This window comes from Oncorhynchus keta, chromosome 12, assembly GCF_023373465.1.
Source record: "Oncorhynchus keta strain PuntledgeMale-10-30-2019 chromosome 12, Oket_V2, whole genome shotgun sequence".
NCBI classification, from domain to species: domain Eukaryota; kingdom Metazoa; phylum Chordata; class Actinopteri; order Salmoniformes; family Salmonidae; genus Oncorhynchus; species Oncorhynchus keta.
Window position 1 is genome coordinate 27,975,200 of NC_068432.1, and position 26,333 is coordinate 28,001,532.

Sequence of the window (26,333 nt, forward strand, 5' to 3'; positions counted from 1 at the left end):
GGAAATTACCTTCTTACTTGATTTTAGAATGTGCTCACAAGAATTGTCTCACTGTACCACAGGTCAAAACCAAAAATCGAACGCACCTCCGCAGGCTGTAGTAGCCTACAAGTCAACACCTGGAACAATCATACAGATTACAATTGTATACAGTGTATCTGTGGCCTGCCCTGTATTGTATATGTTGGTTGCCTCCCACATTACATTTTCCCGTCCATTCAGGTAGGCGACATTCCATCTGATTTGAGAACGAGGCATACTATGTCAGCAAGTCATTTGCATAGATCGCCGCCCTCCAACGCTTTAGTTACGTAGTCTATTATGCAAATCACTTTCTCTTTCAAGGAAGTTCAGCGTTTCATAGGGACTGGACTTACTTGATTTAGCCTTCACTCTGCAACTATTTTTCATGAAGTAGGCTGTTCGATTGTCTTCGATAATAAAGGTCGCATGCGAGCTCACATGGTCTAACAAGGCCACTTTGGATAAACTTGGTAAATAGACGTTTTCAAAGTTTCTGTCTGGGCGTAATTCTTCGCAGCAAGATGTCTATTCACAATACCTCCACATCATACAGGACCGTCAGCGTCTCGTCGGACCCGGCCACCACAGTTCTATCCTCGGGCCAATACATCGACGGTTACAGAACTATGAGTGTTTCGTCTGCTCCGGTACAGTATGGTATCGGTAATGGCTACGAGACCGTGCGCTACCTGATGCCCGTACAGCAGCCGATGCAGCAGCAGCAGATGCAGTACGTACTGGTCAACCAGGCCCCTCAGGTTATGCAGCAAATGGTGTCACCTGTATATTTGCAGAGTATGCAGAGGGTCAGCGTGAGTAGTTTGGAAGAATCTGACATCTACCGACAACAAAATGTAGAGGTGAGTTCATTACAATGGGGTTAATGAACAAATGGGGTTAATGCCTAAAAGAGTATGAGTTTAACATTTTATAATATTTGTATATAATTTATTTTAAGAATGGTAAGAACTGTTTACACTTGAGCATCATCTTACTGATGATCTTTGGCTCTCATTAGAAAATCCACCCATGTGCAAATAAGAGAACAGTTTGTCAGTGCAGGTCGACATGACAGGTATATCATAATCTACCCAGTGCATTGTCTTTACACCATTCATTCTTTCTTTGATACTGTACAGAAAAAAAGCCACATGCTTGTGATAGTGATTTGGCAGTAGGCTAAAGGAACAACAATTTGCTCCAGTATAACCCAGAGGGCTTCATTTGAACAAACCTAATGCAATGGTAAATCTAAGCTTTGGTGGTAACCCTAGGGGTGTGTCAGAAATACTTTTGCTATTTTCACAACCAGAATTATGGGTGCATAGCTGGTGGTGGTGGGAAACAGGTGGGTTTTGATGAATAAACAAGTTGAAGGTTTGTAGAGGCTTGGTCCCTCACTGGCCAATCAGAAAGTGCTCCATGGCTAAATATGTGGTTCGTTCAAGTTGTGCATTTATGGTCTTTTATGTATTGCGTTGTCATCCACTCCAATTTGAATGTTAGCCCAATATAGAGCCTAGTATGTTAAATAGCCTACAGAAACAAAATAACAAAATGTAGACCTATCCCTAATTTGCTAAATATGTTTAACATCATTCTTAACATTAAATGCATGACTTCAATATGGAAATATATTGTTAGCATACCATTTGCACTGATATAGGCCTACTGTAAAATGCATTATGTCTGAGCCATGGACATGCCAAACGTTGTCAATAAGCAAGATTACATTCATTATAAATTAGACCTTGAAAGAGAGTGAATAATTCTAATAAAATGTAACAACTTGTTTTAAATAGGCTATGTCTACAGTTAGAGGCACCATCATTTCTCCCCGTGGGCATATAATATTAGGCCTAAAAGACAACGTAGACTATGGAGGTTTTTACACACATTCAAACTTTTCACAGGACCCGGAAAAAGATACAATATAAAGAGAAAGGGGGACTGTCCACTCACCGTTACTGATCCAAATATATATATATAGCTATAGCATACCATCGCTGTTGATATGGCCAGTAGTGCCTTTGCCACTTGAAAGGTAAACAAACAAACAGGAAATATAACCTACGAGTGGATTCAGCACCATGGACAGAAAATTCTTGCGATTTGACAGTTCGGTCCAACAGAGGAAAGTGGAAGAGTTTTTTAAAATCAAAATGATAAAGTATTTTTAAATTACTTGATGTTCCTAAACAAGCTTCCTACAGTCACTGACACCTTTCATGGAATGGGCATTGCACATAATGAGTCTAAACATTTCAGAGAAGCTGGACAAAAATCATGTCCAATATAAATAAATAAAAAACAATGTCTGTTGACTATTTTGCTGTTTGTGATATTTTCATAAAACATTGGTGATGTAGGCCTACATAAGGCTACTGTTTGTGCCTCAGCTGGTAAAATCAATGCCATTAACCAATTACATTAGGCGGGCCTACCTCTAAGACCAGCTTTTGGTCGGTCTTAAATATCTCTGGTTGCACTCACTGAAATTGGCATATTGGTGCATGTTTTTAAGGACACACCTCATATTTCCGCCCCTCTCACCTCAGAACAAGACAGTTGATGTTAGACAGGTAAATTGCCGAACCTGTCGTAGGTCTGGAAAATGCCAGTATGCCAATTTCTACGCAATTTTCAAAATAGCAAACTAACGGATGTTTGACATTTGAGCCTCCTTTATACTTCCAGCCTGAAAATGCATCTCTGAGCCTGAGAAAAGCACACAGATGAAAGAAGCATGCTTTCCTGAATGCTTGGATCCCACAGGGTACTCCTGTTACGGAGCCACACCTAGTCAAGCTTAAACCAGCCGTCACACCTTATTACAACTAAATAATAAATCAACTTCTTACACCCCTCTGATTCAGCAGCCCCAGTCATCACTCTTATCTGCAGCAGTGTTTCTCGTTGAACTTTCAGGTTCATCATCAAACCAGTGCCACAGAAATACAAGTATTTTTCCTTCTTAGAAATTTAACACAAATTACATAGTAAGTGCTACCAGTAATATTCTAGAACCTATACTCTTAATGACCCTGTGCCTGTTTTTTTTTGCTTTCTTCAGAATATCGATGGGAAAACTCCTTCTGTCTTCAGCCAGACATCTAGCTCCATCAAGAGCCCTGAGCCTGGTGTCGGAGAGGAGGAAGAGGAGGAGGAAGAAGAAGAGGAGGAGGAGGAGGTGGTGAGAGGGACTATACACACCTGCACACACATCAAATTTACTTGCGTACTGCTCTTCACACAGACACACACACATACACCTTCCTACATGCAAACCTGTTTAGTGCACATGAAAGCATCTAATTACACATGCACACACACACCTGCACAGGGCACACACACAAATATGCACTGACACACGCAAGACCTGACATGCACCCATTTTAATTTTATTCAAAATACAATTGTAAGGAAACCAGCTGCAATAGGATTGTGAGTTTGCTCAACAAAAAATATGTTGAGCAAACTCACAACAAAAAGTTTGTGTGTGAACATTTTGTTGAGCAAACTCTCAATGGCAGCTGGTTGCCTTACAATTGTATGTTGAATCAACATCTTTTGTTTTCACAGTGTGGGGGTACAGCACTGCACTTAAGTCAATTATTCATGCAAGTAGTCATGCAAGCACACTGTACATAATGCTGAGAGCTAACACACACACACTACAGTCCTGGAATATATTTGCTTGCCTGGACCTTTATTTCTGGAGTCAGGTCTATTGACCGCTTATGACCCTCGACCCTGTTCACAGCTGTTTCTCAAATAACTTTTATGGAACTATGGTAATTACCTAATGGTGCGGTCATTGTATTGAGCACTTAAGCTTGGTCTAGTTTGACCTAGTGGCTTTGGAGCTTTTAACACGCCTTTACCAGAACAATGAGCCAATCACACACACACACACCTTTGACTAAAGTTTGGCCTTTTCGATACAGTTGGTTTTATGAATAGAGAACACTACCAGTATTACAGTTGAACTTTGTTCATCAGCATTGTCCCTAGTCTTATGCAACACTGTGCGTGGGGCCAGGTTAGGGTGCGGCATGCCACCCTGTTACCAAGAAGCCTTCGCTGTGGTCAGAGGCGGCAGCTCTTTTTGATCAGACCAGAGATGCCATGATGATAGCTGTTGTCAAAACAGAGAAAAAAAACTGTATTCGTGTGTGGTGTTGTTATCACCTGGCTTTCATTTAAATTTGCCGTTCAGTATTGTCTTGTCAAATAATCATCACGGCGTACTTGGGTCATGTCAAAGTGTGTGTGACTGAGTGTGTGAGTACATGTGTGTGTGTTAATGTGTAGATTGTGTCTGACCGAGGATATCTTTTTAGCCACTTGAAGAGGCATACTGAGCGTCTGAGGAGTTATTAGCATATTGTCTTTGTTTAAGTTGTTCTAGGTTATTGTCATCTCACTTTGTGTTGTGACATGCCTATTTTGTTCAGGCTTGCATTCAACATATTTTAAGAATAGAATTAAGCATTCATGAATTCCAAGATCAAGACGCTTCAGGGCATACAGCCATAGACTTAACGTTCTTCAGGGATTCAGTTTTCCTTTCTCACTGAATCACATAGAACATATCCATTAATCACTACTGATTGTCAGGTACATTGTGAAGGGAGGACTGATCCAGCTTGTTCCTAACCACACCACACCTACGTGTGTTATTGTATCTGGAAGAGTTGAGGTTGATAGACAAAATTCTAGGTTTCTTACTTTCTTCACACTAAGGAAAAACCGCAGCAGTCTAACGTGAATGTTAGTTTCCTCCTATAAAGATGTTGGGATTTAAAGTGATGTATCAAAACTAATTTCAGTCAGCATTGTTGCCCTGAGGGACTAAGATAATCACTTATCTTCTAATCTTCTGCTTGCATAACTAAGGAAAATGTAGGCAAGTTAGTAGACGGCTGTACTCACAGGAACTTTCTCTCACCCCCAAATTAGATGACTTTGTGCAGGCCCGGTCTTGGCCACTCTGCTGCCCTAGGCGAGGCAAAAGTAATTGCAGCCCTTCTAAACCCTGCAAATCTACACAAGTCCCAGTAAGCAAAATTATGTTGAAAAGACGTCATTACTACGAATTTGAAGTTGAAGTTAGGTTCATTTTAGTTTCTGAATGAAAGGTTAAAATACTTATTTCCCGGATGTTGAAATTAGGTTCATTATCGGTTCTGAATGAAAGTTGATAAGACGTCAGTTATAGATGTCTATTTTTGGGCCAAATCAAGGCTGGTCCAGACCATACCAAATCTGAAACAAACATTGATGTCTATTTTTGGGCCAAATCAAGGCTGGTCCAGACCATACCAAATCTGAAACAAACATTGATGTCTATTGTTGGGCCAAATCAAGGCTGGTCCAGACCATACCAAATCTGAAACAAACATTGATGTCTATTTTTGGACCAAATCAAGGCTGGTCCAGACCATACCAAATCTGAAACAAACATTGATGTCTATTTTTGGGCCAAATCAAGGCTGGTCCAGACCATACCAAATCTGAAACAAACATTGATGTCTATTTTTGGACCAAATCAAGGCTGGTCCAGACCATACCAAATCTGAAACAAACATTGATGTCTATTTTTGGACCAAATCAAGGCTGGTCCAGACCATGGATGTCTATTTTTGGACCAAATCACTGGTCAGACCATACCAAATCTGAAACAAACATTGATTTCTATTTTTGGACCAAATCAAGGCTGGTCCGGACCATACCAAATCTGAAACAAACATTGATGTCTATTTTTGGACCAAATCAAGGCTGGTCCAGACCATACCAAATCTGAAACAAACATTGATGTCTATTTTTGGACCAAATCAAGGCTGGTCCAGACCATACCAAATCTGAAACAAACATTAATGTCTATATTTGGGCCAAATCAAGGCTGGTCCAGACCGGACCAAATCCGAACCAAACATGGTCATCAATGATTGGTTCAAGGCCATTCCGGACCTCCCCCAAAAAAGACAGCCGGACCAGACAGGAACAAAAAACAGATGTCCAAAAGATATCAGTGTTGGTCCGTGCTTAATTGAGTGTAGCCTACAGATACCAATTCCGATTTTTGAGGGGGACAAAACTTACAGATACCGATAATATCTGTCAATTATACTGTTTGACTGCGGGGAAATTAAATGTTGTATTTTTTTCACACTGAATTCTTGTACGTTTCCTTCCAAAAGAGCAATTGTCCAATAACTATGCTTCAAATGTTGTGTCATTAATGTCACAATGTATGAAATCATCATGAGAATGGCTGCAAGTGTTCAGATGAGCATGACATTCCCTTTTTTCAACCTATTTATTGAATATCTGTTGAATTATCGTCCGATACTGATATAGCGGTAAAAGGCCAATATCGACGATCACGAACCGATATATCGGTCAGACTCTAAATGTTTCTATGCAAACTTGTTTTTTGTACACTACTGACGATGCGCTCCCCAAATTTCACCACGCTCACTGTTCATTAACTCTTGTAAGTGCTTGCACAAAGGATAGTAACATCTCATCCTGTGTTCTTGGAGTCTGAATATCTGGACTTGTCCGGTGACTGCTGAGAAAGATCAGCTGACAACAGGGGAAAGTCCTTGTGGCGGCACGGAGAGACGGCTGACAGGAGGGAATAGACCCCACTGGGACAGTCATGGGGTAGCTTCCCATTTCTGTATTTTCCCATGCTTCGCAGTATGTTGGAAACACCCGCTTTAGCTACAGAAAGTCAACATACGAGAATACCCCTAGAGTCTGCGAGAGCGGGGGCGGAAGATGACTCATCGGCTGACAACATGGTAACGACTGGACTGGAAACGACTACGAGTAATGAGAGCACAGCACAAGAGAACACCACAGCAACTGTCACAAGTTCTGCTGCAACAGTGGGCCACAAACATATGCAGTCTGTGGTTGGAGGAAAGTTACATCACACCATGGGTTGAGGATCCACCAGGGGAAGAAGGGGTGTTTGGGTAAAGAGAGACAGAGAACTCGCATTGATTACTTTCTGCGAAAGCGATCAAATCAGTCGAATGAAGCACAGCAACTGGACGCTAACCATAGTTTGCAGTGCATCAGTACCACTGTCATGGAGGACGTAAACTCAAGCACCGAAGTAGCAACTGAGGTGGAACCAACAACAGGAGTGGAACTCACCCAGCCTCCCAGACCTGCAGTCGAGAGGAGACTACCAGGGCACAGACCGTATGTGAAGTGGCCTGGCGCCAGTGACAAGAAGTTGTGGGAAACAGTGAATACTGACCTTACCTTGACCCTCGAGAAACTTCGATGCACAGTGGAGAAGAAGTTGGAGAGGATGGGGGACATCATCTATGAGTACGGGACAGAAAGATTTGGAGTGGAAGAGGCAAAAGGCGGGAGAAAGGTTCCAACCCCACCAGTTTCCAGGAGGCAAGAAGAAATCAAGCGCCTTGTTCAAGAAAGGCGGCAGCTTAAGAAACAGTGGAAGAAGGCCTCGGAAGTGGAAAAGGAGGGCATAGAGGCACTTCAGGCTGACATCAAAACCCGGTTGGCATCCCTCCGTAGAGCAGAGAACCTACGGAAATGCAGAAGGAAGAAAGAACAAACTAGAACTTGATTCTATAAAGATCCCTTCAAGTTCCTTAAAAGTCTCTTCACAACGGAAAAAAGTGGAGCTCTAAAAACAACAAAGAAAGACCTAGAGGAGCACCTGAGAACAACAAACTTTGACTCAAAGCGACATGAACATCTGGCCATCCCATCAGATATCCCACCCATTGAACCCCCGGAACATCATATTGAGACCAGCCCTCTGACATGGAAAGAGGTGAAAAACACAGTTCGACGGGCAAGAACAGCATCAGCCCCGGGGCCAAATGGAGTCCCGTACAAAGTGTATAAGAACGCACCAGACGTCCTGAGGTTCCTCTGGAGGCTTATGAGAACAGCTTGGCAGAAGAAGATAATACCCAAAGTGTGGCGTAGGGCAGGCGGGGTCCTGATCCCTAAGGAGAAGGATGCAGTGAACATCAGCCAATTCCGCCCAATCTCCTTACTGAATGTCGAGGGTAAAATCTTCTTTAGGGTCATTGCCCAGAGGATGGCCGAGTACCTGCAAAGGAATGCGTACGTCGATACATCTGTACAGATGGCAGGAATATCAGGGTTCTCTGGCTGCTTGGAACATTCCAGCATGATCTGGCACCAGATCCAAATGGCCAAGGTGGAGAAAAGGGACCTCCATGTAGTCTTCCTCGACTTCGCCAATGCATTTAGCTCTGTGCCCCATGAACTCCTGTGGTCTGCCTTCAGATTTTTCCACATACCGGACACCATCACAAACCTGGTGAAGTCGTACTTCCAGGATCTGCAGTTCTGCTTCACCACCTCATGGCAGTGCCTGAATGTAGGTATAATGGCGGGATGTACCATTTCTCCGTTGGCATTCACAATGGCAATGGAGGTTATCATCAGATCCTCAAAATGGGTTGCTGGTGGACAGCGAGTCGACTCTGGTTTCCGCCTCCCTCCACTCAGAGCCTACATGGACGACATTACAATATTGGCCACCACTGTCCCATGCACCAGGAGACTGCTCAGAAAACTCGAGGAGAACATCAGCTGGGCCCGTATGAAGATTAAACCATCCAAGTCACGCAGCATCTCGATTATGAAGGGAGTACTCTCTGACCTGAAATTCTTCATCGGAGATGACCAAATCCCAACAGTGTCTGAGCAGCCGGTAAGAAGCCTTGGAAGGTGGTATGATGCAAGCCTGAAGGACAAAGACCAGGTGCAACAGCTGCGCAAAGACATCAGTAGTAGCCTACAGTCCATCGACAACACCCAGCTACCTGGAAAGTTAAAGGCCTGGTGTCTGCAGTTTGGTCTCCTACCCCGGGTGTTGTGGCCCTTAGCACTGTATGAGGTTCCAATCTCAACAGTGGAGAAGATGGAAAGAGGAGTCACAGGCTACTTAAAGAAGTGGCTCGGAGTTCCACGATGCCTTACCACCATAGGCCTCTATGGAGATGGTGTCCTCAAGCTGCCCCTCACCAGTCTAACAGAGGAATTCAAGTGTGCAAAAACCAGGCTCCAGATGACACTGAATGCATCTCGAGACCCAGTGGTGAGCAACAACGCGCCGACCTAGGCAACTGGGCGCAAATGGAGGCCAGGAAAAGCAGTCCAGGAGGCAACAGCAGCCCTCAGACATGCTGACATTGTGACTCATGTTCAGCAAGGGAGAGGAGGCCTTGGGCTAACTAGCCGTGCTGCTTGGAGTAAGGCCACTGCACCAGAGCGGCGGAAGATGGTAGTGCAGGAAGTACGCCATCAGGAGGAGGCTGCAAGGTGGGCCAAGGCAGTCTCTCTTGCCAAACAGGGACAGTGGACTCGATGGGACAGTGTGGAGAAGAGGAAGATCAGCTGGAAGGATCTGTGGACCATGGAAGCGAGGCGGTTGAGCTTTTCCATCAGAGCAACATATGACGTCCTTCCAACACCAGTTAATTGGTGAAGATCCGGACTGTGCCCTCCGTTCCATACCAGCCAACCTCAGGCACATTCTCACAGGGTGTAAAACAAGCCTCACCCAAGGACGCTACACTTGGCGTCACAACCAAGTCCTTAAAAACCTTGCGTCCGCCCTGGAGGACAAGCGAGCTGCCACCAACTCCTTACCACCCCCAGCAGCATCACACTCCTTACGGACAAACTTTGTCCGCGAAGGGGCTAAACCACCGAAGAGCGGCTCTACACCATTAGAGCGAGACCAGCTGCGCTTGGCCCGCGACTGGAAAATGCTAGCTGACATTGGCCGGCAACTTGTGTTTCCTCCGGAGATCGCAACCACCACCCTAAGACCTGACATGGTGCTCTGGTCCCGTTCTCTCAATAAGGTCTTCATCATTGAGCTCACAGTACCCTGGGAGGACTCAGTAGATGAGGCTTATGAGCGAAAACATCTGCGCTATGCTGATCTAGCTGCCGAAGCACGGCATCATGGCTGGAACACAGAAGTCTGACCAGTGGAGGTGGGCTGCAGAGGTTTTGTGGCAACATCTACAACCAGACTGCTTAGAGACCTGGGAATTAAGGGCCAGAGCCAGCGTTCGGCAATCAAAGCTGTATCGGAGGCGTCAGAAGGCAGCAGTCAGTGGCTCTGGATGAAGAGGAAAGACCCCAGCTGGGCCCCGAAGTGAGAGGGCCAGGAGGTATGCGGTCAACAATGCTTGACTCAGGGAGGAGGATGCCCCTGCCATGCATAGTCCCATGGGATTTTGGCTATCAACAACAAGGCAACTCCTATGACTAATTGGGAATGGGAAGCAAGCGTAGGATTGATCACCCTGTCGCTATCCGCCTTTGCGGAGGGTGTATAGTGTGAAAGGCCGAAACAGCCTAGGAACCAAAGGTACACTACTGACGATGCGCTCCCCAAATTTCACCACGCTCACTGTTCATTAACTCTTGGAAGTGCTTGCACAAAGGGACAGTAACATCTCATCCTGTGTTCTTGGAATCAAATTTGCATATAGGCAGCAGCCAGTTTAATTGCCATTTGGATCTAGACAGGTTCTTTCAGTCTCTGGCCTGTATTCCCACGATACACTAACAGCCCAGCGATGATAATGACTGGGCGTGGCATTTTATTGGCACACTGCTGCCCTTGATGATTGGGAAGACAAGGTACATACAGGTAGTTGATTACTCAATAACTAGTGGTTACAGGCCTGTACACGGTAAAATGGTTTGCTGATCATTTTGGATTCTGTGTTGTATGTGTTGAGTGCTGTGCATGTGTGCCTGGGTGTGCGTGAGCGAGTTTGTGTGTTTGTGTATGACCAAACAGACCTACATTTTATTTGCATATGTCCTTGTTATTACATTTTACATTTACATTTAAGTCATTTAGCAGACGCTCTTATCCAGAGCGACTTACAAATTGGTGCATTCACCTTATATCTTATGCCTTCACATTCCTGTGAGGTCCCTCCAGTGTCAAATGGTCAGACTGTTAGAAAGCTAACATGCCCTCCCACTCTACACAGGCAGTGTCACAATACCCCAGACTCTGCTGTTACAATGTAATACTGATGCCCTGGTTCATACTCCTGTCCTGACCTACATCAGTATTCACATGGACACACAGGGCCTTTGTGGATAAGGCAATAAAGTCTAGAATGACTGGACACACTCCCAGGTAGAGCCACCATGATGTATTGCCTTCAAGTTTTAGATTACAGATGGATACATAGTTAAAGGGGATTGCTGTCTCAGATTCTATTCAAAAAATACATTTGTTTTGAAGGGATCACATTTTTATTTAGATCAAATTGTATGTGATACAAACCATATACAAGTGTGCTTTTCACTCTAGATAAATGAGTGTATGGGTTTATAAGTGCTTTCTTTAGAAAATGGAGGAATTTGAAATAGGATCTGATCAATGACTATATAATGTCTGTGTTTAATAATATCCTACTCCCCCCAGAGAGGGAAAGCTGGTTCAGCTGGATGGTTGTGTACAGTGTAGTATGGATTTTAAGGGCAATTCCATGATAGCAAAGCCTGGAAATAGGTTTGGTATCTCAGATTAATCTGTCAGTTCTCACATAGAAACTTAATTGGGAGGAAGGATGTTTGATATGCTTTTACATTTGTAACACAAACCATTTTTGAGAAAATCATGATTAAAGTGACAATTTTAGGCTTTTTTTAGAGCTATACAGGCCTCATGTAAGGCCCTATGATCCATGAACTGTACATTATACAGACAACACCTCCTGTGTGCTCTAAAATATGGGGCATCGCTACATTCTAAAATACGATTTTACACATGAATGAGAACTCCCTCAGCTGGTGATTTGCTAAATGCGCAATCCTACAGGTTAATGACCTATAATGTACATTTCTATGTATAAAATGTATCATTTTCTCAGAAGGAGCAGAGAGCCACTCTGGAAATGTGATGTGTTTTAAGAGTATATTGTTCTAAAAATAAGCTAAATCAAAAAAGGGGCCTTTAATGTGAATTTTTTTATTTCAGAATGTAGCCATACATTCATACATTCCAGTTGAAGCTCGCATCCGCTACAAGACCATGGTGCTTGCCTACGGAGCTGTGAGGGGAACGGCACCTCAGTACCTCCAGGCTCTGATCAGGCCCTACACCCAAACAAGGGCACTGCGTTCATCCACCTCTGGCCTGCTCGCCACTGAGGAAGTACAAGGGCACTGTACTACCACTGAGGAAGTACAGTTCCCGCTCAGCCCAGTCAAAACTGTTCGCTGCTCTGGCCCCCCAATGGTGGAACAAACTCCCTCACGACGCCAGGACAGCGGAGTCAATCACCACCTTCCGGAGACACCTGAAACCCCACCTCTTTAAGGAATACCTACGATAGGATAAAGTAATCCTTCTCACCCCCCCCCCCTTAAAAGATTTAGATGCACTATTGTAAAGTGGCTGTTCCACTGGATGTCATAAGGTGAATGCACCAATTTGTAAGTCGCTCTGGATAAGAGCGTCTGCTAAATGACTTAAATGTAAAATGTAACATATTTTATAGCACACTGTTAGGAGTATGACACCAAGGTTTTGTCTGTATCATGTACGGTTCATGGATCATAGGGCCTTACAGGAGGCATGTATACAGTGGGGCAAAAAAGTATTTAGTCAGCCACCAATTGTGCAATTGTGTAAAGGAAAGAATGAATGGGGCCATGTATCGTGAGATTTTGAGTGAAAACCTCCTTCCATCAGCAAGGGCATTGAAGATGAAACATGACTGGGTCTTTCAGCATGACAATGATCCCAAACACACCGCCCGGGCAACGAAGGAGTGGCTTCGTAAGAAGCATTTCAAAGTCCTGGAGTGGCCTAGCCAGTCTCCAGATCTCAACCCCATAGAAAATCTTTGGAGGGAGTTGAAAGTCCAGCAACAGCCCCAATGCGTCATTGCTCTAGAGGAGATCTGCATGGAGGAATGGGCCAAAATACCAGCAACAGTGTGTGAAAACCTTGTGAAGACTTACAGAAAACGTTTGACCTCTGTCATTGCCAACAAAGGGTATATAACAAAGTATTGAGATAAACTTTTGTTATTGACCAAATACTTATTTTCCACCATAATTTGCAAATACATTCATTAAAAATCCTACAATGTGATCTTCTGGACTTTTCTTTCTCATTTTGTCTGTCATAGTTGAAGTGTACCTATGATGAAAATTACAGGCCTCTCTCATCTTTTTAAGTAGACGAACTTGCACAATTGGTGGCTGACTAAATACTTATTTGCCCCACTGTAGGTCTAAAAGAGGCCTAAAATGGTCACTATCATCATGATTTCCTCAAATAATGGGTTGTGATACAAATGTAAAAAGCATGTTAAACATCCTTCCTCCCAATGAAGTGAGAATTGCCAGAGCACTCTGTGGTACCTAAAAATATCTTTGGACTAAGCTGCTGTGGAATTGCCCATAAAATACAATCTCCTAACAGCAATCCTTCAGAGCTGGTTGTTAATTAACTATGATAAGGATAAGCATATTCCGCTCATAATGACATTGTTGTCTTGACTCACAGCCAACATCCTAATGATATAGCCCATGTGCATGCAATACAACATCGTGAGATAAGAATGTAAAATAGAAGGGCGTGTTTGTTTCTGCATTCTTCTAGCACAATATCTATAGCTCAGCTAACACCTTTATTGTTCTCCTTCTCTTTTATCTGCTTCTCCCTGCTTTCCCACCGTTTCTCCTGCTTTACTATCACTCTCACCCTGCCATACCATTACCCCATAGTTTTCTCTCCTATACCATTACCCCATAGTTTTCTCTCCCATACCATTACCCCATAGTTTTCTGTCCCATACCATTACCCCATAGTTTTCTCTCCCATACCATCACCCCATAGTTTTCTCTCCTATACCATTACCCCATAGTTTTCTCTCCCATACCATTACCCATAGTTTTCTCTCCCATACCATTACCCCATAGTTTTCTCTCCCATACCATTACCCCATAGTTTTCTCTCCCATACCATTACCCCATAGTTTTCTTTCCCATACCATTACCCCATAGTTTTCTCTCCCATACCATTACCCATAGTTTTCTCTCCCATACCATTACCCCATAGTTTTCTCTCCCATACCATTACCCCATAGTTTTCTCTCCCATACCATTACCCCACCGTTTTCTCTCCTATACCATTACCCCATAGTTTTCTCTCCTATACCATTACCCCATAGTTTTCTCTCCCATACCATTACCCATAGTTTTCTCTCCCGTACCATTACCCCATAGTTTTCTCTCCCATACCATTACCCCATCGTTTTCTCTCCTATACCATTACCCCATAGTTTTCTCTCCTATACCATTACCCCATAGTTTTCTGTCCCATACCATTACCCCATAGTTTTCTTTCCCATACCATTACCCCATAGTTTTCTCTCCCATACCATTACCCATAGTTTTCTCTCCCATACCATTACCCCATAGTTTTCTCTCCCATACCATTACCCCATAGTTTTCTCTCCTATACCATTACCCCATAGTTTTCTCTCCTATACCATTACCCCATAGTTTTCTCTCCCATACCATTACTCCACCGTTTTCTCTCCTATACCATTACCCCATAGTTTTCTCTCCTATACCATTACCCCATCGTTTTCTCTCCTATACCATTACCCCATAGTTTTCTCTCCTATACCATTACCCCATAGTTTTCTCTCCTATACCATTACCCCATAGTTTTCTCTCCCATACCATTACTCCATAGTTTTCTCTCCCATACCATTACCCATAGTTTTCTCTCCCATACCATTACCCCATAGTTTTCTCTCCTATACCATTACCCCATAGTTTTCTGTCCCATACCATTACTCCATAGTTTTCTCTCCAATACCATTACCTCATAGTGATCCCCCTCCCCTATACCATTGCCTCATAGAGATCACCCTCTCCCATACCATTACACCATAGTTTTCTCTCCCATACCATCACCCCATAGTTTTCTCTCCTATACCATTACCCCATAGTTTTCTCTCCCATACCATTACCCCATAGTTTTCTCTCCTAAACCATTACCCATAGTTTTCTCTCCTATACCATTACCCCATAGTTTTCTCTCCCATACCATTACCCCATAGTTTTCTCTCCTATACCATTACCCCATAGTTTTCTGTCCCATACCATTACCCCATAGTTTTCTCTCCCATACCATTACCCCATAGTTTTCTCTCCCATACCATTACCCCATAGTTTTCTCTCCTATACCATTACCCCATAGTTTTCTCTCCCATACCATTACCCATAGTTTTCTCTCCCATACCATTACCCCATAGTTTTCTCTCCCATACCATTACCCATAGTTTTCTCTCCCATACCATTACCCCATAGTTTTATCTCCCATACCATTACCCCATAGTTTTCTCTCCTATACCATTACCCCATAGTTTTCTCTCCTATACCATTACCCCACAGTTTTCTCTCCTATACCATTACCCCATAGTTTTCTCTCCTATACCATTGCCTCATAGAGATCACCCTCTCCTATACCATCACCTCAAAGTGATCACCCTCTCCTATACCATTACTTCATAGTGATCACCCTCTCCTATACCATTAACTCATTGTTGAACTCCCCTTCTCCAATACACATTCTACAGCCTGAGGTCAGCATAACCCCTACACTAGTGCTCTGCTTCACATAGAGACAGATATACAGTACCAGTGAAAGGTTTGGACACACCTACTCATTCAAGGGTTTTTCTTTATTTTTTACTATTTACTACATTGTAAAATAATAGTGAAGACATCAAAACTATGAAATAACATATATGGAAGCATATACAGTTGAAGTCGGAAATTTACATATACTTAGGTTGGAGTCATTAAAATGTGTTTTTCGACCGCTCCACAAATTTCTTGTTAACAAGATATAGTTTTGGCAAGCCGGTTAGGACATCTACTTTGTACATGACACAAGTAATTTTTCCAATAATTTACAGACTTATAATTCACTTATAATTCACTGTATCACAATTCCAGTGGGTCAGAAGTTTACATACACTAAGTTGACTGTGCCTTTAAACAGCTTGGGAAATTCCAGAAAATTATGTCATGGCTTTAGAATCTTCTGATAGGCTAATTGACATAATTTGAGTCAATTGGAGGTGTACCTGTGGATGTATTTCAAGGCCTACCTTCAAACGCAGTGCCTTTTTGCTTGACATAATTGGGGGAATCAGCCAAGACCTCAGAAAAAAAATTGTAGACCTCCACAAGTCTGGTTCGTCTTGGGAGCAATTTCCAAACGCCTGAAGGTACCACTTTCATCTGTACAAACAATAGTATGCACGCATAAACACCATGGGACCAGGCAGCCGTCATACCACTCAGGAAGGAGACGCGTTCTGAGATAAATGTACTTTGGTGCGAAAAGTGCAAATCAATCCCAGAACAACAGCAAAGGACCTTGTGAAGATTCTGGGGGAAACCGGTACAAAAGTATCTATATCCACAGTAAAACGAGACCTATATCAACATAACCTGAAAGGCCACTCAGCAAGGAAGAAGCCACTGCTCAAAAACCGCCATAAACAATCCAGACTATGGTTTGCAACTGCACATGGGGACAAAGATTGTACTTTTTAGAGAAATGTCCTCTGGTCTGATGAAACAAAATAGAACTGTTTGGCCATAATAACCATCGTTATGTTTGGAAGAAAAAGGGGTAGGTTTGCAAGCCATCATCCCAACCGTGAAGCACAGGGGTGGCAGCATCATGTTGTGGGCGTGCTTTGCTGCAGGAAGGACTGGTGCACTTCACAAAATAAATGGCATCATGAGGCAGGAAAATTATGTGGATATATTGAAGCAACATCTCAAGACATCAGTCAGGAAGTTAAAGCTTGGTCGCAAATGGGTCTTCCAAATGGACAATGACCCCAAGCATACTTCTAAAGTTGTGGCAAAATGGCTTAAGGACAAAAAAGTCAAGGTATTGGAGTGGCCATCACAAAGCCCTGACTTCAATCCTATAGAAAATGTGTGGGCTGAACTGAAAAAGTGTGTGCGAGCAAGGAGGCCTACAACCCGACTCAGTTACATCAGCTCTGTCAGGAGGAATGGGCCAAAATTCACCCAAATTACTGTAGGAAGCTTATGGAAGGCTTTCCAAAACATTTGACCCAAATCAACAATTTAAAGGCAATGCTACCAAATACTAATTGAGTGTATGTAAACTTCTGACCCACTGGGAATGTGATGAAAGAAATAAAAGCTGAAATAAATCATTCTCTCTACTATTATTCTGACATTTCACATTCTTGACCTAAGACAGGGAATTTGTACTCTGATTAAATGTCCGTAATTGTGAAAAACTGAGTTCAAATTGATTTGGCTAAGGTGTATGTAAACTTCCGACTTCAGCTGTAGTAACCAAACAAGCGTTAAACAAATCAAAATATATTTTACATTTTAGATTCTTCAAAGTAGCCACCCTTGGCCTTGATGACAGCTTTGCACACTCTTAGCATTCTCTCAATCAGCTTCTCCTGGAATGCTTTTCCAACAGTCTTGAAGGAGTTCCCACATATACTGAGCACTTGTTGGCTGCATTTCCTTCACTCTGTGGTCCAACTCATCCCAAAACATCTCAATTGGGTTGAGGTTGGGTGATTGTGGAGGCCAGGTATTCAAATGCAGCACTCCATCACTCTAATTGGTCAAATACAGCCTGGAGGTGTGTTGGGTCATTGTCCTGTTGGAAAAGCAAATGATAGTCCCACTACACGCAAACCAGATGGGATGGTGTATTGCTGCAGAATGCTGTGGTAGCCATGCTGGTTAAGTGTGTTGAATTCTAAATAAATCACTGACAGTGTCACCAGCAAAGCACCCCCACACCATCACACCTCCATGCTTCATGGTGGGAACCCCACATGCGGAGATCATCCGTTCACCTACTCTGCATCTCACAAAGACACGGCAGTTGGAACCAAAAATCTCCAATTTGGACTCATCAGACCAAAGGACTGATTTACACCAGTCTAATGTCTATTGCTCATGTTTCTTGGCCAAAGCAAATCTCTTCTCCTTATTGGTGTCCTTTAAAATCACATTTTATTTGTCACATGCGCCGAATACAACAACCTTACAGTGAAATTCTTACTTACAAGCCCCTAACCAACAATGCAGTTTAGTAGTGGTTTCCTTTAGTAGTGGTTTCTTTGCAGCAATTCGACCATGAAGGCCTGATTCACACAGTCTCCTCTGAACAGTTGATGTTGAAATGTGTCTGTAACTTTAACTCTGTGAGGTGCAATCTGAGGTGCAGTAAATTGCCCATTTCTGAGGCTGGTAACTCTAATGAACTTATCCTCTACAGCAAGGTAACCCTTGGTCTTCCTTTCCTGTGGCGGTCCTCATAAGATCCATTTTCATCATAGTGCTTGATGGGTTTTGCAACTGCATTTGAAGAAACTTGAAATGTTCTGCGTTGACTGACCTTCTTTAAGTAATGATGGACTCTTTGCTTATTTGAGCTGTTCTTGCCATAATATGGACTTGGTCTTTTACCAAATAGGGCTATCTTCTGTATACTACCCCTACCTTGTCACAACACAGCTGATTGTCTCAAATGATTTTTAAAGCTTAACAAGGCACACCTGTTAATTGAAATGCATTCCAGGTGATTACCTCATGAAGCTGGTTGAGAGAATGCCAAGAGTGTCACGCCCTGACCTTAGAGAGACGTTTTATTTCTCTATTTGGTTAGGTCAGGGTGTGATTTGGGGTGGGCATTCTATGTTGTCTATTACTTTGTTTTTGGCCGAGTATTGTTCCCAATCAGAGGCAGCTGTCTATCGTTGTCTCTGATTGGGAATCATACTTAGGCAGCCCTTTTTCCCACTTTCTGTTGTGGGATCTTGTTTTTGCACAGTTCCTGTTAGTCCTGCAGAACTTTACATTCGTTTATATTTTGTTGTTTTTTGGTGTCATTTTTAATAAATGAAAAATGTACGCCTACCACGCTACACCTTGGTCTCCTTCCGACGACAGCCGTAACAAAGAGTGTGCAAAGCTGTCATCAAGGCAAAGGGTGGCAACTTAATTTAACACTTTTTTTTGGTTACTACATGATTCCATATGTTATTTCATAGTTTTGATGTCTTCACTATTATTCTACAATGTATACAATAGTAAATATAAAGAAAAACGCTTGAATGAGTAAGTGTGTCAACTTTTGACTGGTACTATAGGTTTAACTATATGGAAACAGATACAAATGTAGGATCTTAATTTAAGCCAGTTTGCTGCAGCTGAAAAATGATCCTGCAGTAACAGGAAATGTGCATTTTTATGTGGATTATATGGACATTTTCCGAAGGGAAAATCAAGTCTGACGTTTCAAAGTGGAATTTACAAACTTCAGAAGCCTTTTTAAACCTCAAATACACTACATGTATAAACAAGCAATGCATGAAGTTCTCCTACAACAGGGTTATCAAATTAAAATATTTAGGTTTGACTCAAAGGGTATCTTGACCTTACAGTCTGGTAACCTATGTGTATTTGTATAGATATAGAGAAGTTTCACTCCGGGTTTAGCTAACCTCACCATTGTGCTTGAACTTAGTTATGCATGCCCAGTTCAGTTGTATCCATATAAGTTTAACTCCGTGCTATGGAGGGGCAGCAGCATAAAGTGTTTACAGAGCATGTTGCTTCTTGCCTCAGGTGTTGCTCTGTTCTCCAAACCGGTTGAGTGGCAGCCAGCTTCAGGGCCAAGCCTGTCACCATAACCTCTACCAACTACCTCTCTTTCACTGGAATAATCCCTGGAATGTTTCCATATCAGACACACCCAACCAGGAGCCAGGCGAGGTTGAAGGACACTCTCCCTCCACACGGGTGATTACACCCAAAACACAGCAGGCTGGAGCGAATAAGCCAAACTATCAATTATCATGAAAAAGACCCTTATTAATAAAGCCTTGTCACTCGTCACATAGTATGTCATAATAATATATTGGATTTATTTATTTAACCTTTATTTAACAAGGCAAGTCAGTTAAGAACAAATTCTTATTCACAATGACGGCGTACCCCTGCCAAACCCTAACCCGGACGACGCTGGGACAATTGTGCACCACCCTATGGGACTCCCAATCACAGCCGGTTGTGATACAGCCTGGAATTGAACCAGGGTCTGTAGTGATGCCTCTAGCACTGAGATGCAGTTCCTTAGACCGCTGCGCCACTCAGAAGCCCAAAGGTTAGTACCCGACATGGTGCTAATATCTGAGATGTTATGACAGACAGGGTAGGGGAGAGAGAAGGGGAAATAGAGGATGACAGTTTTTTAGATTATTACAGTATTATAGAGCAGTGAGGAGGAGCTCCGTGGACCCTTTCTGTTCAGAAGTAATTTTGCCATTCATTGTAGCCATTGGCGCTCTATAGTTGCTTTTTTCTCAAGTTTTCTTGTATCAATTAACTTGTGACATTCTTTGATTACTCATTATACTAATGAAGTCAGATTTAATCAATAAATACTATAGTCAGTTTAAAAATGGCTAAGGGTACACAAGACTGTACATATCTGGCTGTGTTGGCTAAATCACTACATATCCCATCCGACCAAACGGGGAGAGCCTGCCCGTTTTTACAGTTCCAGGACCTGTCAGAAACGTCCAATGATGCCGGTGGATCCCAAAACTGAATTTGGACCCGCGTTAAGTAGCAATGAAATTCTTTGCCACCTTTGTCTTACGACACACAAAATAGCATGAACCAGTCATGACTATTCAACAAAACAAATCATTTTCAAGTTTCTTTCCAGCAAATGTCTTAGTTATATGATTGAATAACTAGCAAAGGAGTTATGAAGTTGAGGGTGCAGTTTTTATGACGTTTGGCAATGTGGGATGAAAACTATCATTGTTCAGCCAGTAAAAAACAGGGGAAACAAGCTCGGGACAGGATATAGCTTTTTATGCCCTAATATCAGGAGCTGGCGTTCGATTAAACAATTCAGAGACTGAAACAAATACATCAGATGACAAACATTTAAGTAGAGCGACTCGATATACAAATCCTGAAATCAGCTGTAACTGTTAAAAGTAAAACAAAGCTTAAAACGATGTTTCAGTGAACCTGAATCCAGAAAATTGCACAGCAAATTATCCAGTGTTTGACCATGTTAAATTTAACCCTGGGTCGGTGTCTATACTGGTCCACACTTTTGAGTGTTAAATTAACAGTGTGCTTTGTGCTGACAATGTTACACTTTGTTAATGTTAGGCAATGAACACTTTCAGTGTTATGCAATAACACCTCATATAGTATTTTTAATATTGCGTTGAACCCCCCTTGCTTACACCAAGAGGTTCATATCTCTTGACAAGGTTGGGTAATGGACATTTACAAAAATATTTACAGGTCTTTTATCGCCACATGCTCTTATGTAAGCGCTTATACTGTAAATACTTTAGAACTGGCAGCAGACATGCTAAAACTTTAATGAATATAACCATAGACCACTTAAACTGGTATAACACTTCTTGAAAGTCACACCCCCACTAAGCCACTCCCCCAATATAATTTCCCAGCGTGTCTTGCCAATTTGAGTGAATTGTACAGTTACAACCCATGACTATGTTTATTAGTGACATTAGTGAGACATGCTTGTTGAATTCATTCATTTTCATTCCTGTGGACTTCACAAAGTGAGTTTCTACAGTAGGAAAATTTTATATTTTCTACATTGTAGAATAATAGTGAAGACATCAAAACTATGAAATAACACATATGGAATCAGGTAGTAACCAAAAAAAATCCTCTTTTTTTTCAATTTAAAGTTTTATTAAGTTTTCTTGTTTTTCAATCAACCAACAAAACACATTCCACATTCACAGATGTGACAGGCTTTAAAAAAATAAAAAGTAAAAAAATAATACATTTGAAAAAATAAAAATACAATTAAAATGAATGATGAAGTCAAATAAAAGCATTTATTTTTCTTAATCTATATATTTCCCTTGGTACATACATACATACATACATACATACATACATACATACATACATACATACATACATACATACATACATACATACATACATACGTACATACACGCACTCAAAAACGAAATAAAAAAATATATTTAAAAAAACATAACACTTGCAGCAGCACTATGAAGGTTCTTATCAGCTATTACAAGCCTTCGCTGAGACGACGGGCCAATAATTAGTTTTTAGGTTTTACAGTACCTTACACAACATGTATCTGCGCATTTCCCTAGTCACCCCGTTCACTCTGTCCAGTTTGAAATATAGTTGAATAGTGGAGACCAGAGTCTATCAAACTTGGGCTGTCTCTTGTGGAGGTCATAAGTGAGCTTTTCAAGAGGAAGAAAGTCAACAATCTGGTCAATCCACATTTTATCCATATTTTAAATGTAGGGGGGGTATTAGAGGCCCACAATAGAAGAACATTTCTTAGCAAAGTATGTAATAGTCATAAGCAAATTTTCTCTGTCAGGATCAAGAACAAAGTCCTGCTGGGCATTAAGAAGATAGATACACGGGGTCATATCAAACTGTACCTCTAGTATTTTCTGTGCAGCAGTATGTACAGATTGCCAGAATCTGGCAATCCCCCTACAGCTCCAAAATACATGCATATAGGTTCCACATTCAGAGGTACATATTTTACAGTTAGGAGACATATCTGTTTTCATTCTATGGAGTCTCAAAGGAGTATAATAAAATTTGTACAAAAATGTGTAATTAGATTCTTTCATTTTTACACTGGTAGAGAGGAGTATACCCTGTCGCAAACCTCCGCCCATAACTCATCACTGATAGTCAGACCAAGGTCCTTTTCCCAGATTATTTTCAAAGGAGTAAAGGAGGAGCTTCCTTTCTCAGAAAGGAGTCTATAGATGTAAGATATTTTGCCTTTAATGGATTGTGCTGTGACAAGAAGGGTTTCAACTTCATTCAACTGAGTTCTAAACCTCCTCTTGGAGGTAAATGAGGAAATTACATGTCTAATTTGAAGATATTTTAAAAAATGGGATCTTGGCACATCGAATTCACTGCAGAGCTCTTGAAAGGATTTCAGTGTAGTGGTTTTCTGATGAAATAGGTCTGAAAAGGTCCTGATTCCTAGAGTATGCCAAAGATTAAAGTTGGCATCCCTCAGGGCTTTTGGCAAGTCTGGGTTGCCTACTATAGGCGAGTGAGAACATATTTGGGAGGAAATGCCAACAAATCATTTTTTAAATATTTTATTTTATTTTAGATTCTTTAAAGTAGCCACACTTTGCCTTAATGACAGCTTTGCATTCTCTCAACCAGCTTCATGAGGTAGTCACCTGGAATGCTTTTCCAACAGTCGTGAAGGAGTTCCCACATATGCTGAGCACTTGTTGGCTGCTTTTCCTTCACTCTGCGGTCCGACTTACCCCAAACCATCTCAATTGGGTTGAGGCTATGTGATTGTGGAGGCCAGGTCATCTGATGCAGCACTCCATCACTCCCCTTCTTGGTCAAATAACCCTTACACAGCCTGGAGGTGTGTTTTGAGTCATTGTCTTGTTGAAAAACAAATGATAGTCACACTAAGCACAAACCGGATGGGATGGCGTATCACTGCAGAATGCTGTGTTAGCCATGCTGGTTAAGTGTGCCTTGAATTTTAAATAAATCATTGACAGTGTCACCAGCAAAGCACCCCCACACCATCACACCTCCTCCTCCATGCTTCATAGTGGGAACCCAAAATGCGGAGATCATCTGTTCACCTACTCTGCGTCTCACAAAGAGATGGCGGTCGGAACCAAAAATCGCAAATTTGGACTAATCAGACCAAAGGACAGATTTCCACCGGTCTAATGTCCATTGCTCGTGTTTGTTGCCCCAAGCAAGTCTCTTCTTATTGGCGTCCTTTAGTAGTGGTTTCTTTGCAGAAATTTGACCATGAAGGTCTGATTCACATACTCCTCTGAGCAGTTGATTTTGATATGTGTCTGTAACTTGTGTCTGTAACTAACTATGTGAAGTGCAATCTGAGGTGCAGTTAATTGACCATTTCTGAGGTTGGTAACTCTAATGAACTTATCCTCTGCAGCAGAGGTAACTCTGGGTCTTCTTTTCCTGTGGTGGTCTTCATGAGATCCAGTTTCATCATAGCGCTTGATGGTTTTTGTGACTGCATTTGAAGAAACGTTCAAAGTTCTCTGCATTGACTGACCTTCATGTCTTAAAGTAATGATGGACTGTCGTTTCTCTTTGCTTATATGTACTGTTATTGCCTTAATATGGACTTGGTCTTTTACCAAATACGGCTATCTTCTGTATACCATCCCTACCTTGTCACAACACAACTGATTGGCTCAAATGCATTAAAAAGGAAATAAGTTCCACAAAACTTAGGACAGTAAAGATGCCTTTCTACTGACTCTGAAAACACCAGAAGAAAGGTGCCCAGGGTCCCTGTTCACCTGTGTGAATGTGCCTTAGGCATGCTGCAAGGAGGTATGAGGACTGCAGATGTGGCCAGGGCAATAAATTGCTATGTCCGTCCTGTGAGACGCCTAAGACAGCGCTACAGGGAGACAGACAGCTGATCATCCTCGCAGTGGCAGACCTCGTGTAACAACACCTGCACAGGATCGGTACATCCGAACATCAAACCTGTGGGACAGGTACCGGATGGCAACAACAACTGCCCAAGTTACGCCAGGAATGCACAATCCCTCCATTAGTGCCCAGACGGTTTGCAATAGGCTGAGAGAGGCTGGACTGAGGGCTTGTAGGCCTGTTGTAAGGCAGGTCCTCACCAGACATCACCGGCAACAACGTCGCCTATGGGCACAAACCCACCGTCGCTGAACCAGACAGGACTGGCAAAAAGTGCTCTTCACTGATGAGTCGTGGTTTTGTCTCACCAGGGGTGATGGTCGGATCCGCGTTTATCGTTGAAGGAATGAGCGTTACCCCCGAGGCCTGTACTCTGGAGTGGGATCGATTTGGAGGTGGAGGGTCCGTCATGGTCTGGGGCGGTGTGTCACAGCATCATCGGACTGAGCTTGCTGTCATTGCAGGCAATCTCAACGCTGTGCGTTACAGGGAAGACATCCTCCTCCCTCATGTGGTACCCTTCCTGCAGGCTCATCCTGACATGACCCTCCAGCATGACAATGCCACCAGCAATACTGCTCATTCTGTGCATGATTAACTGCAAGACAGGAATGTCAGTGTTCTGCCAAGACCAGCAAAGAGCCCGGCTCTCAATCCCATTGAGCACGTCTGGGACCTGTTGTATCGGAGGGTGAGGGCTTGAGCCATTCCCCCCAGAAATGTCCGGGAACTTGCAGGTGCCTTGGTGGAAGAGTGGGGTAACATCTCACAGCAAGAACTGTGAGAGGAGGAGATGCACTGCAGTACTTAATGCAGCTGGTGGCCACACCAGATACTGACTGTCACTTTTGATTTTGACCCCCCCTTTGTTCAGGGACACGTTATTCAATTTCTGTTAGTCACATGTCTGTGGAACTTGTTCAATTCTTATGTTCATACCAATATTTACACCTGTTAAGTTTGCTGAAAATAAATGCAGTTGACAGTGAGAGGACGTTTCTTTTTTTGCTGAGTTAACACAGTGGTGTTAGGGACCTACAGGTTTATAGGCCACATCAGACCTTCAAGTCACATTGCGCTGGCTTGCAAAGTGACGTATAATTCCTATTGGAATCCTGCCAGAGTTAAGACTTCCAACCATTGGGATATTTATACACTGGCAACCTGCATTCAGAATAAATGTCAGGGTTAGGAACATTGACAATGGATACTACCTAAAAAACATTTCAGTAAAAGGTTGAATAAATCTAAGGGGGAGCGGTAATTACCCGATTCTCATTTGCACTCAAACATATCAGTGTGTGTGCGTGCTTTACGTGTGAACATAAACCTAACCAGCTGAAAACCATAGCTTCCTATTGGCTCAGTCTCCCCTTTGGAATCTGGCCTGACTGGCTGCTGTGCAGTTCCACCACACCTACCATGGTTTGACATTTGATATGGAGGAAGAGATCAGACAGAGAACACTATCTTCTCTCAATCTACTGACAGTGAAACCAGGCAAAACCAGACTGAAACTCTGATCAGATCAGGCCAAAAACATAAACATCCGATTTCTAGATATGTGAATTAGCCAAGATTACATCAAGGGATATCTGAGACTCTTTCTACAGCCAATTCTTTTTCTCTGACGTTTTCAACGTAAAATG

The 26,333-nt window shown here is 42.5% G+C and overlaps 1 protein-coding gene across 5 annotated transcripts in view; it reads left to right on the forward strand.

Moving 5' to 3' along the window:
* Window positions 1-334: 334 nt before the first annotated feature.
* LOC118391222 (protein POF1B-like) overlaps window positions 335-26,333 on the forward strand; it is a 43,148-nt gene continuing 17,149 nt past the window's right edge. For 3 of the 5 annotated variants that reach the window (XM_035782389.2, XM_035782388.2, XM_035782391.2), the window contains exons 1-2: window positions 336-884; window positions 3,098-3,217. In XM_035782389.2, coding sequence (XP_035638282.1) covers window positions 546-884; window positions 3,098-3,217 — 459 coding nt within the window. In that variant the 5' untranslated portion in view covers window positions 336-545. Of the gene's footprint in view, window positions 885-3,097; window positions 3,218-26,333 lie in introns of all 5 variants that reach the window. The other 2 variants (XM_035782386.2, XM_035782387.2) reach the window with 2 other exon arrangements.